Below are 13,325 nucleotides of genomic sequence, written 5' to 3'. Positions count from 1 at the left end.
ACATGATACCTAAGTAAGTACCTATATGTTATTGCCAATAGCCACTATTAGTGATTTATAAAACCTATTTGTGCCACTACTAAAGTTTGTGATCAACGCGAGAAAATGCCCATGCGACACAACAGGTAGGTATATACTGTACCTACACTACAGCGTGATCAAAGGTAGATAAGTACCTACCTATCTACTAAAACCAAAAAGCGGCTGATCATTCGAATTTTTAAGATCGTTTTTCAGAGTTTTATACTAACAACTTTATGGATCAATGATCTGAAATACAAACAAACGATTTTTTTTTTCAATCTCTACGGTAGGTCGAGCTGAGCGTACGCTAGTGTTTAGCGATGATTTAGCGGATGTTTGGTCGCATGTTGATTAGGATTTTTTTCAATCTCTGCGGTAGGTGGAGTTGAGCGTACGCAAGAGTTTAGCGATGATTAGGCGGATGTTTGGTCACGTTGATTAGAATTTCTAACACTTTCGCTTCCGTAACTTGTTAATGACACTTCGGGATTCTAGCATCTTGGCTAACTCGAATGCTTAGTTCACGGTGCTGGCACACGACATTGCTCCAAGTGTCCTGAAACCCGGATGCGAAAGCCCTACAACCCTAGCTAGCCAAAGAAATATGGGACGTTTGATATGTACTCTTGATTTTAAATTAAAGAAACAGACCTATGACGGGCAACTACTTAATTCCTAAACCTCACACTTTAACCCACAGAAAACGATCGTATCTCGTCTCTATGCTCTTTGTAGCGTAGGTGATGTCTCGTAAATATAATTACCGTTTCGCGCCTCCTGTACGAGTCCCTACACTTCGACAAGGCAATTTATTTATCCCACCGTCCATCAACAACTCTGCTACACTGGCTTAAAGGCTATTTTAGAATGCCTAACGGTGCAAACCGGTGTTTCTGGTTGGACAACACAATTAAAGAGGAGCTGGATTTATGTTTATTCGTTTAGACATTTTGTAGTAGGTATGTAAGATAAAGCCCTCTTGTGCGGACGTCAAAATTAACTAATCATACTCGTATTTTGAGGTTTGTTGTGGGCGAAGTACGTGCAGTGAATATGCACTTTTATCTCAAGCGATGCACACATGATTGTTCCATCGATCTTACTCAGCTGATCTAATGCCCTAGTCACGAGACTTACCCCCTTGGTTAAATATTTATTTAAACAGAATGTAGCATTTTAGAAGTATGAATCTAATGTTTTAATTCTTGTTTATGCGCTTCACAAATCACCATACCCCAAAAACCTCTAAATCGACTACCAATGTCACGAAAAAAAAGCATGGCTGTCATTGTTGTATTAACCCTTGGGACGCCTAGTGCCATATCCGTACCAGTCCTGTCAACTGCCGGAGGGTCTTCAATTTTTGTACCCGTCAACTGCCTAGTCCCAGATCTGTACAAACTGTCTCAACTGCCTTGTGCCTTATCAGTCACCAAATTTATTGTATTATATTTTTACAATTTTGAGATCTAAACACTTACAAATAGAGTTTTATATCATTTGCACTATAGCACTTTTTTTTTATCGCGGCAGTTGACGGGTGCACGTACGCGAGCCTATCCGGCATTTGAGGGGGATGGGACGGATCCGGCACTAGGCATCTGACGGATACAAGTACGTTTGTCGGTTCGGCGTTCCAGGGGTTAATCGACTGAACCAATCGCAAGATCAATCCATTACTATCTTCAATCGATTAATTAAATGAAGATACTGATATTGTTGGGAACAAATAATAAAAGCTCGTCCATATTATAAAATATAATATATTAAGTACGAATACTAGGAATGACAATCATTCAGCTATGTGCAGATCGAGTTTGACGTTGAACTGTCCCTTATCCAGGTCGCAGGCCAACTGGTAACTCCAGGAGTCACCGCTGTTCACTGTGAAGGCCCGTTGCTGAAAATATTCAACTATTAGAATATAATATTTTACTCCAGACGGAAAAATGCTTTAATAATATTCTCAAATCGTAAGGATCAAAAGAAAATTTAAAAAGGCAGATGTCGATTTCATGAAATTAAAATGTATAAGGTAAGATGGGGTAATACTATCACTTGTATGGAATCCTCATACTCTTAGGCCCAATTTCACCAACCACATTTAACAGACTGATTAACGTCAAACAGCAGTGAAGTATGAAATATCCCATACAAATAGGGCGAACGCTTTAACGGGGACAGACGGTTTGGTGCAACCGACCCTTAGTCTTGCCTCGAGCAAAATAAACTGTGTTAGTCTTACCCCACGTTACCTTTTGCCTTAGGTGTACTTTTGTGCATTGGAAAAATAAAATATGTAGTGCCAAAGAACCGATTTATCAAAAGTTGAAGGCGAAACACAGCTATCTTCATCCATCTGTATAAAGGTGGCAGATAAAGAAGCTAGAAATTGAGAGTTGTGTATATATAGTCTGTCAAACAACTTTGTCAGTAGAAAGCGGCGCGAAATTCAAATTTTCTATGGGACGATAACCCTCCAGCGGGCGGACCAGCTCAGTTCCCGCTCCTAGGCATAATATAATGCAGTCGCTGTGGCCGAAATCGGCCGGGAAGAAGAGAGAGAGATGTATACTGACCAGTATTTTGACAGCCTGTCTAGTATGCGTGTCCCACTCCACGCGCTGCCCAACGCTGGGGTACCCCACGGGTCCGCCGCTGATGCCCTTGCCGCCCACTTTCCATACCGCCCATAGCGCGAAGCCGTTCACACACGCGTCTGATTCACTGTTAAACAAGCGCTTAATTATAACAGGTGCTCAACCTTAACACATAAAGCGCACACAATCATAGATTGTTAACTGGATGGTGTTCAGCAAAAATGAGTCATCCCACATCCATTTTGCAATAAAATGTCAACTTTAAGCGTCAATTTTTTGAGTTGACATCTTATTGAAAAATTAATGTGGGTTGACACATTATTGCTTAACAGCATCTTTTAAGGCACAGAATAAATAATAGTACTAGGTACAGAAGGTTCACTCTCTAACAAAACGCGTCTATTATATTACGACAGATATGACCGCTAGGTGGCGCAAGCGCGAGCAGGCGTCCGTTCCATAGCGGTGAGCGGCAACTACTATGGCTAGACACCAAAACTGATGTGGCCACGTGTACTTGTAGCGACGCGACGAAATCGCGGAGTGAGCCACGCCTGACTAAGGACCAGTTGCACCAACCACATTTGACAGACTGATCAACGTCAGCCGGCGCGCCCCGGCGCTTTACTATGAAACTTTCCATAAATAAAAATTTAGCGAACTCTTTAACGATACGAACAGTTTGGTGCAACCGACCCTAGGTGTTGGAAGAAGTGACCCATTGCATCCGAGATACATATTTATTTTACTCTCTTCATTCGAGCGCCAATAGTTCGAGGATGAAAATAATGTCCTACCACAGAATACGTAATAGTACTACCTAGATCAGTCAAATCTTACAATAAAAAAACAATGCGTGATGTAGTTCTGTATTTTTTGTGTATTGTTTGGAGTCCTTGGAGGAATATGAGACTATGTTTTGCAAGCAAAAAAAAGTTGAGCTCTCTGCGTAATTTGGGAAAAACTGCAAAAATTTCGGACTTTTTTCAGATTTTCCAGTTTTATCATAAAACTTTGGGTTTTTGGTCAAAACTTGCTATGTAATGTTGAAAGTATATTAAATTTGGAACAATTTAAGCCCATAATCAGCGCCGTATGTTAAATAGTTCTTGAGATATGGGGCTTTAAAAAAAGGGTATTTTTTTCCATGAATGAAATTTTTCGTTTTTCCTATATTTTAATACAAATATCGACACAAACGCTTATACTATGAGGTATATTGCAATAAACAAAGTTGTAGCAAATTTAATTACCTTTCATTTAAGTGCAAGAAAGGGTCAGTAAGTCTTACAGTTCTCTAGTTATCGTAAATAAAATGAAATTGCTATAATGGGGTAGGCAACTAATGTATTATTATTTTTTTTTATTATGTATTAGAGATAAATCACAATTACATAATATTTTGATCCAAAAGCATCGTTAAACCAGAATGGTTTGTCTCGATACTCCATTCCGCAGTACTGAAATACTTAAATATACAATAGACATTTTCACGGTAATTGGCGTGGTGTTGGTGAAACACACTGAAATTACTGGAAGTCATGTCATTAGTATCTAGCTCGCGCTCGCTTATTGGTGCTCTTGAGTGTACTCTGAGTCGTGGTAATACAAGATCACTTTCTCAATCAATTCAATTTCTCAATAGAAAAAAAGTTATTGTGTGGTTTTATGAAACCACGATACAAGTCATACAAGTGAATCTTTTTTCGGATTGTAGATATAGGCATTTAACTGAAAATATTCGGAAATTTATCCGATTTAGGGGTTAAAAACGGGTTTTTAATCTTAACTTAATAAATATTCTCTATAATTATCTTATAAAAGCTCGCCCAACGCCAATCACACCAATGTAATTCACGCCAGTTACTCAACATGATGCTGTAGTTTATTATTAATATCGCTTTTACGCGAGTCAAGGGCTATAGAAACCGGTATAAGTAAGCTCTCCGATAAGAAACAAATGTATGCAATCCGCCCGGCTTGGTACATCATGTTAACTCACACTTATCTATACTTACCTACGTGTTTCGTTCAGTTCTTCTTCTATTAATGATTTGGTTTGTCAATTTATACACCTATCTAGTAAAGACTAGTAGTAATAGGATATTGCTAGTTAAAACCCGTGGATTATAACACAAACGTATACCTACAGCGGGTAATGGTAGCTGATTTTGATGTATCAATACGTTATGGTTAGGATTTTATCGTGATCTTGTATTACTACGACTCAGAGTACACTCAAGAGCACCAATAAGCGAGCGCGAGCTAGATACTAATGACATGACTTCCAGTAATTTCAGTGTGTTTCACCAACACCACGCCAATTACCGTGAACTATCGTCAAGGTCGTATCAAAACAAGTTCAAAACCATAACAAATTGTTAAATCAGAATCGGCATCGTGGGATCTATGGCTACAACCAAAAAGTGGGGCCGAGAAACAAGCCAAACTACAGATGGTAGGTATCTTGATTAAATTACTGAATTAATGGAGTGCTTCAGAGCTGAGTGCATTTTAAAAATGGTTGATCTCTGACATTGCTCTGCTGCTATCGGGGAAAACCGGTAAAAGATAATCGTAAATTGCGTTCTCGACGATGGTACTGCCTCTTGAAGGGATTTTGACAATGCCTTAAACAATACATTTAGTTGCCTTCCCTATTATAGCAATTTCATTTTTTTACGATAACTAGAGAACTGTAAGGCTTACTGACTTTTTCTAGCACTTAAATGAAAGGTAATTAAATTTTATACAACTTTATTCATTGTAATATATCTCATAGCATTAGCGGTTGTGCCGATATTTGTCTTAAAATATAGGAAAAACGAAAAATTTTATTCCAAGGAAAAAAATACCCTTTTTTAAAACCCCATATCTCAAGAACTATTTGACATATGATGCTGTTTATGGGCTTAAATTGTTACAAATTTAATATACTTTCAACATTATATAGCAAGTTTTGACCAAAAACCCATAGTTTTATAATAAAACTGTAAAATCTGAAAAAAGTCCGAAATTTTTGCAGTTTTTCACAAATTACGCAGAGAGCACAAATTTTTTTTGCTTGCAAAACATAGTTTCAGATTCCTCCAAGGACTCCGAACAACATACAAAAAATACAGAACTACATCACGCATTGTTTTTTTAGGAGATTTTTTTGTAAGATTTGACCGGTGTATACCGTACAGAAAGGAAACTTCCTACAGAACCGAAGTTTGACAGCGGTTCAGGGACGAATCATGCTGTCCCTTTCTAATTTATGGCACTATCCCTTTCGGCTAATAGGGTTATCAAATTTCAAGTAATTATCTTATCTGTGGTTGTGCACGCAAAGGGACGTCAAGTTGTGCCAACCCTAAAGGGGCCCACTGATTAACAGTCCGCCGGACGGTATCGGCCTGTCAGTTGTTCGGAACTGTCAAAATTTTGTTCTAACTGACAGGCCGATACCGTCCGTCGGACTGTTAATCAGTGGGCCCCTTAATAATTGCTCGGAGCAATGCTGAGCCGAACGGAGCCGAAAATGCCCGAACGCTCTAGTTTCCTACCCCTAAGTGGTCGTACTTACAAAGCGAAAGAATCGTCGGTAGCGTAAGTTTGCTTGAGGCAGCGCAGGTCAATCTCTATCAGTTTTCGTGGAGCCCCGCGGCAGTGGCACGGGTACTCCCACAACGGTTGCGCTTCCAGCTCCGCGTCGCTTATTATACGGGATGTCTGAAAGTACAGGTACCATTATCATCATCTTCCTCGCGTTGTCCCGGCATTTTGCCACGGCTCATGGGAGCCTGGGGTCCGCTTAGCAACTAATCCCGAGAATTGGCGTAGGCACTAGTTCTTACGAAAGCGACTGCCATCTGTCCTTCCAACTCAGAGGGTAAACTAGGCCTTATTGGGATTAGTCCGGTTTCCTCACGATGTTTTCCTTTACCAAAAAGCAACTGGTAAATATCAAATGATATTTCGTATATAAGTTTTGATAGCTCATTGATACGAGCCGGGGTTTGAACCCGCGACCTCCGGATTGAAAGTCGCACGCTCTTACCGCTAGATCACCAGCGCTTCTACAAGTACCATTGTCAATGTCAAGTAAACCTTTTTACAAAGACTAGTTCAACGATGGTCAGGTAAATGTTGCTTTTAGTACCAATCGGCTGGTACATTTAGTTTGTATTTCTAGCGGCTGAACCAGAAATTGACTCGTAGACCTGTTTATCTGTCCAGGGTTTCACAAATTCTCGAACGAATAAACTAATACGTACGTGATATGTTTTTTTTTTATTGACAGTTGTTTGAATTTGAAATAAGAATTATATCGGCCGATCCAAAGACACACGCAACTTCTTTTTGGGATCTCAACTATTGTGTATTTTATGTTTATCTTTAGTTAGTGCCTTAAGCTATGGTGTTCTTGGATAGCGGTGCCGTCATATAGCGCCCGTCTCGATACAAAATACTATGACATTCATATTTAGCCGTATTATTTTGTATGGAGACGGCCGCTATATGACGGCACGGCTATCCTAGGGAAACCAAGCTTTAGTAATGCAGTGAACCAAAAAAAATATCACTAGATGGTGATAGTTATGGAGGGCTAATTTTGTTCAATGATCACAAAGCGTTCGAATTATCAATACAAATCTTACCTCTACAAGTTCATCAAAAATCCCCAAATCAATCCCCTCGCACCTCCCCAACGGTATCCTTATCTTCTGCAGATCCTGGAACTCCACAGGCATCGCCCAGAACTCGCAGGCCTCCGGAACCATCTCCACATGTGGCTTAACACCATCCCTGTACTTATAGAGGATAAAGGCAGACTTCAAATTCTCCCAAGGCAGTATTGCACTGCTGAAACTAGGATCAGCCACTACTAACGTCAATTCTTTTAAAACTTCTTCATTAACTTCTGGTATAAACTTAACGTTGCTTATCTTATTCTCAGTAGCATAATCGGACAAAATCCCCAGGTTTATATTCATATCTTCAACAATATAAACCATTTTCGCTCCCATTTTAGCAGTAGCCAGTCCTAAGAAACTGCTTCCATTTAAGTCTAAAACCACTGAATTGCTATTCAAATCTTCTTTTATCTGCGCTAGGAATTTCTTGCTTCGTTTCCCATCGTTCAAATATGAGACTTGGGTCCGCGATAAGGCCATATGTACTCCACATTCGCAGATGGGTCTTTTATAGTTTTTATATTTAGTGTTTTGGTCTTCTAGGTAGAACCATAGGGAGTATTCGTCTTGGCAAGATATGAGGGTGACCTCTGAGGATTTCTTGACGGGCAGCGGTTGGGGGAGGTAGTAGACAGCTTGCATCCAGTGGTCTCGCCAGGGGATGGAGTCTTGGGGTCGCTCTATGGTTAAGTCAGCATCGGGATGGGCCCACCAGGGTGCGCAGCTGAGGCAGATTTTTCCTGGAATTAAAGAGAACTTTGTAAATTGCTTGGCATTACATGCAGCAAAGTTAGTGATGGTAGAAGAGGTAAAAGACAAGAACAAACGTGTTTGACAGATGAAATAATGGCGCTGAGGTGCCATGTGCAATGTGAAACACGTTCGACGTGTTACCTCTCTGTCGCACTTGTAAATTAGTACGTAAGTGTGACAGGGAGGCAATACGTCGAACATGGTTTGCGGTAGGCCCTCAGAGCTACCGCATAATGTACGGTCATGTACATCAGCTGTCTACTTCAAATTTTCTTAGACATTACACATATCGTCAGGTTACATTACATATAGTTTACAGATGGAAAATAAATACAACATTAGATTGTTATGAAACAAAAATAGCTTTTATTATTTAAGTTATAACTCAAAATAATTAAATTACACACAAGTAATTATGTTATGACAACTTCAACCCTTTTTCTGAACCTGTCTACCTGTGCATTGACCAATTACCTTCAGTATCCATGTTGAGGTCCCACCACATAAACACCATCTGTGCCTCGCCAGTGTCCAACACCGAGAGGTCCTGCTTGACTGTCCGCTTCATGTCTATGGGTGTGCGCCCGGACCAATCGTAGTAGAATATGGCCAGGGGCTCCGAGAGCTCTTTGAAGGCGCTCCGTGGCAGCTGGGAGAGTTGCAGGTCGTGGACGGCGGCTGAACCGGCGCAGGATTTCATCTGGATTGTAAAGTAAAGGTGAGGTAAAGGCCTGATCTGAAGAATACGCCTCTAGCGCGCCAGTTACAAATCGCTCACGTACCTAATTCACGCGATAGGCCAATCAAATTAGATCCAAAAAGCCGTTTTGAGGAATTAATTCCCAGCAAGCTAGAAATCATTTTAATACCTTCATTACGTTAGATCCTAAATTCGTATAATCCGAGTTTGCTCCATCCCAGATGTAAGAGAATTGAATCAACATTTGTTGCTTTTGAAACTGCCAATTGATGATTCATAAATTGTTGAAGATGTGTAAACATAATTACAGTTTCCAAACGAACAAACGTCAACTAGTGTTCAAGTATTGCCACTTGGTGTAGCTATGGTCAATGCGAAATCAAAAATTGCGATTATCATTGTTGTCAACTTTCTTACATTAAATTAAAACTATTAATTAACTATTCTATTCGGCGTATTATTTCCTCAGGTTATGGGCCCAGAAAAGATCAATTATTTTCAATTGAGGATAGATTGATGAAGTGGCTCTTCCAAATTTGCAGACCCCTGGACTAATCCTAGCTTGGAAGACAATCATGATACATGCTGCTCAGCACAACCTACCTTTTGTGGGGTCCTCAACACAATCTCACAATCCTCATCCGCCAGATCATTGAGCTTGTTCCATTTCTGCAGCGTGGGACACTCTACCAGCTGCACGTATATAACAGCTGAGTCGGGCACCACTATGCAGTCCTTTTCTAGCAGGAATTTGTGGGCATGGGAGAATGTTGAGAGAGCACCTGAAAACGAAAATCAGCTATGTGTGGCCAGATCTTGATTGAAAAATCCAAAATTTGCCACTTAAATTTGATTCTATAGTGCAGGGAATAGAGTTGATTTTGATTTATTTCAAAATGCAAATCGTTCCAATTGAATATGGTTTAAATTTAATTGAACTGAATAAGTACTATATGTAGGACCTTGGGCCTTAAAAAGTTAATTTTATTCCAAAAATAAAATTAAAAACACTATGAGGATTTAAAAAGTTGAGTAATTTAATATTGGAATTTATTTAACATATATATAATATCTTATTTAACATTGTTGGACATTGATCAAATATGGATTGGTATCTGGACTAAATGTATGTTATTTGTATGTAATGAGTGTCAATATAAAGTTCAATTTCATTTTATTACACATATAATTTCATTTCTCAATTTTCCCTAGACCTAATGTACAATTATATCACGTATTAGTTGAATTATGACATACCTTCCCCAATCAATTCAGTATCAAACACCTCAGTAACCAGAATATTAGCTCTCTCTTTCATGTCCCCATCTTCACCCACAGTAAGCTCCGTAGACCGTTTTGGTATGACAGTAATTTTGTCAGCCACACCATTTCTGTTTAAGATCTTAAGGCAGCATTCAGCCATGGGCTTGAAAGCCTCACACGCCACAATGGAGTCTGCACCACATTGTGCAGCCATAATGGATAACAGTCCGGTGCCGGTACCTGAAATATAGCTTTTTTTAATAAGTTTTTTGACAAAAATTTCATTTTTGATACAAGCTTTTATTGCTGACTGTACTATTCTTCCACCAGGCAGCTAATACTCATTGAGATAATTTTATCAAACCCAAACACAACTGGGTTGTGTTGTTTTATCACAGAGTTCCTATGTGTCTACCTTCTCTGTCCATCATAAGATCAGCTCAACGGTACCATAATATTGCATTGTCACCCAACTCACATATGTAGGTATGTGAAATTTCAGTTCAAATGAATAATGGGAAGTGAGTCTAATTTAACTTGCAAAATTTGACATAAAAGCTTATGAAAAACACTTTTACTATTTGTTAAATTTAACATGGTTGCTGGCAAAGTATAACCGGTTGAAATAACATCGAAAATTAACCCCTTAACTCCCACTAATCTGATATATCTTGGCAGAAAATTAGCTTCTGCCTCCTACTGTTGTAATATATTTCTTCTGTTTCACAGAATATAATTATATAAAAAATCAAATACAGCTGAGTTGTGGTGGATTTGGAAATTTCAAAGTGCTGCAAGTTAAAACTTTATTACTTCTAATTCTCATGAAAGTGACTGGTAAAATTCTTATGAGAAAAATTAATTCATTAAACCCAAAACATTATAATGAGGGGTTAAAGATTTTACAAAAAACAATCAACATTTTTTTTAAAGTTATCCACAACATACCAATATCCAACACATTAGCTTTCTTCCCATCCGCATGCATTTTCTCAATAGAAAGTTTCAGGGCCCTGTAGTATTTCTGGTTCCTCTCAGTATCGTGAAGCATGTCGGCGAAGGCGGAACGAGCGATCTCCTGATGGTAGTCATAGCCTTCGTGTTGGACGTCCCATTCCGTGCTCCCGGTTATCGGGTTACGTTTCTGTGTAAACACCTGCATCTTTAAGGTATCCGGGAGTGGTCGAGAGCTTTTAAATCTGCGCAGATAAATATAAAGTAAAAAAAAACTTAAAGAGAAATGACACAATGCCGATCGTAAAAAACTATACCTTTTCGATGTATGAACTATCAAAGTGCTACGGATTTTATACAAGATACCAAAACTCATTTATTTAAAAAGAATTTTGCAGTGCATTTTGTAATAAATTTCCTTCTTCTCTATTCAATTACTTCAAAAATAACCAAACTTAGCATCAACAACTTTGACATAATGTGAGTTTTTTTGACATAACCATTTCGAATCCTACGTGAAAAGGAACGTAAAATACTCATTCTGAAACTAGCATACAAAGCTTTTCAGAAAATTCGATGTGGCACAAGTATAGCTGGTCAAGCAGATCTTGTCAGTAGAAAAAGGCGGGAAATTCATATTTACTATGAGACGATATCCCTTCGCGCCTACATTTTTCAAATTTGCCGCCTTTTTCTACTCACAAGATCTGCTTGACCAAGTATATGTACGTACATCATCTATCTGTGATTTTTTTTATTTTTAGCAAGTTTCTTATTACAACGAAATAAATATTCATTTATATGTAAAAAAACTTGAACAGAAATAATTACTTTCTTATTTGGTATCAGAACAACTTTCTTATGTTGCCATATAAAGAAAAAAACCATTAAAAAACTAGAAAAAATATATGCAACGTGATACATATTAAGAGAAAAACCATACGGAAACTTGGCTTTATTCCGCTAAACAACTCCATGGAAACAGAGTAACCATAGGTAATATAAATAAATATAGAAGAACATATATGGAAACATTCATAGATAATATAGAAATACACATCATTCACCCCCTCCTAAGATGTCTGGTAGTCCCCTAGGTAGGCCGGCGGACGCCGCTCACGCGTCGGGCGCCTAACTTCGACTTGAGGTGTGCCTGGTGATCTCGGCTCTTGTACTTCTGTTGGCTCAGTATCATCGACAGGCGCAGGCGGTTCTTCTGTAACAACTTCAGACGGTTCCTCAGCCACGGCCTCAGGCAAATCATCAGTGTCCTCAGAGGATATGGACAAATATTCGTCATCTGAAGGGATTGGTGCCAGATGTCTATTTGATATCGTACCTTCCCTTCCATCGGCGTACCTGACGTAGGAGTAATTTGGGTTGCTTTGTAGGAGATGACCTTCTTCCACAGCTGGATCATATTTTGAATTACGCACGCTTCTTTTTATTAGAATGGGTCCTGGGGTAGTAAGCCAAACTGGCAATGATACCCCGTTAGGACTTCTTCGAGGGTGACTGAACATTCTCTCATGTGGGGTAGCATTAGTAGCTGTGCACAACAAAGACCGAATAGAGTGTAAACTTAGAGATAGAACTCTTTCCCATTCGGCTATTTCGAGGCCTTTTGTTTTCAAACTCAACTGAATGGTTCTCCATAAGGTGAAATTCAGGTGCTCCACCTGGCCGTTACCTTGGGGATTATACGGAGTAGTGCGGCTGCAAGCTATTCCAAGAGAGACGAGGTATTGGGTAAGTTCTTGAGACATAAAAGACATTCCTCTATCCGAATGTATGTACATAGGTGTACCAAATATATAGAATATTTCATTTAGACAGTTGATAACAGTACTTGACGTCATGTCTTTACATGCAAAAGCAAAAGGAAAACGGCTATACTCATCTATTATAGTTAGTATATACTTATTTTGCGATTTCGACGGAAGTGGTCCCTTGAAGTCAATATTTAGTCGCTCTAAGGGAGCCGTTGCTTTGATAAGCTGTCCGCTTGTGGATGCGTATCGGGGTTTTATTTCAGCACAAACTCTGCAGTTGGCAGTCATTTGACGAATGTCATTAAGAGAATAAGGTAAGTTTTTCGATCGCACCCAATGATTCATACGGACTATCCCTGGATGACAGAGGTTGTCATGTAAAGTTTTTAAATTGTCAGTGTTCATATGCGCGCATACTCTGGTTAATGCATCAGCGACTGTGTTTTCCTTGCCAGGACGATAAACTATGTCATACTTGAAACAAGACAATTCTAACCTCCACCGTTCAATCTTCTCATTCTTTATCTTGCTTGAATGGATTTGGTTAAACATGAACGCTACCGACTGTTGATCTGTTATT

At 39.2% G+C, this 13,325-nt stretch overlaps 1 protein-coding gene across 1 annotated transcript; it reads right to left on the bottom strand.

Annotated features, from left to right (window-relative positions):
- Positions 1-1,769: 1,769 nt before the first annotated feature.
- LOC134795611 (protein arginine N-methyltransferase 7) lies at positions 1,770-11,432 on the bottom strand. Its single transcript, XM_063767512.1, has 9 exons — positions 11,291-11,432; positions 10,968-11,218; positions 10,014-10,259; positions 9,360-9,538; positions 8,531-8,756; positions 7,268-8,043; positions 6,193-6,338; positions 2,604-2,751; positions 1,770-1,924 (listed from the first exon to the last, which is right to left on the bottom strand). Exons 1-9 carry the CDS (start codon positions 11,347-11,349, stop codon positions 1,817-1,819), a joined length of 2,139 nt encoding a protein of 712 aa, XP_063623582.1. The 5' UTR covers positions 11,350-11,432; the 3' UTR covers positions 1,770-1,816.
- Between the last annotated feature and the right edge of the window lie 1,893 nt (positions 11,433-13,325).

This window comes from Cydia splendana, chromosome 12, assembly GCF_910591565.1.
Source record: "Cydia splendana chromosome 12, ilCydSple1.2, whole genome shotgun sequence".
In the NCBI taxonomy this organism is placed as follows: Eukaryota; Metazoa; Arthropoda; class Insecta; order Lepidoptera; family Tortricidae; genus Cydia; species Cydia splendana.
The sequence above is the reverse complement of the archived record's forward strand: the minus strand, read 5'-3'. Positions and strand labels throughout refer to the sequence as shown.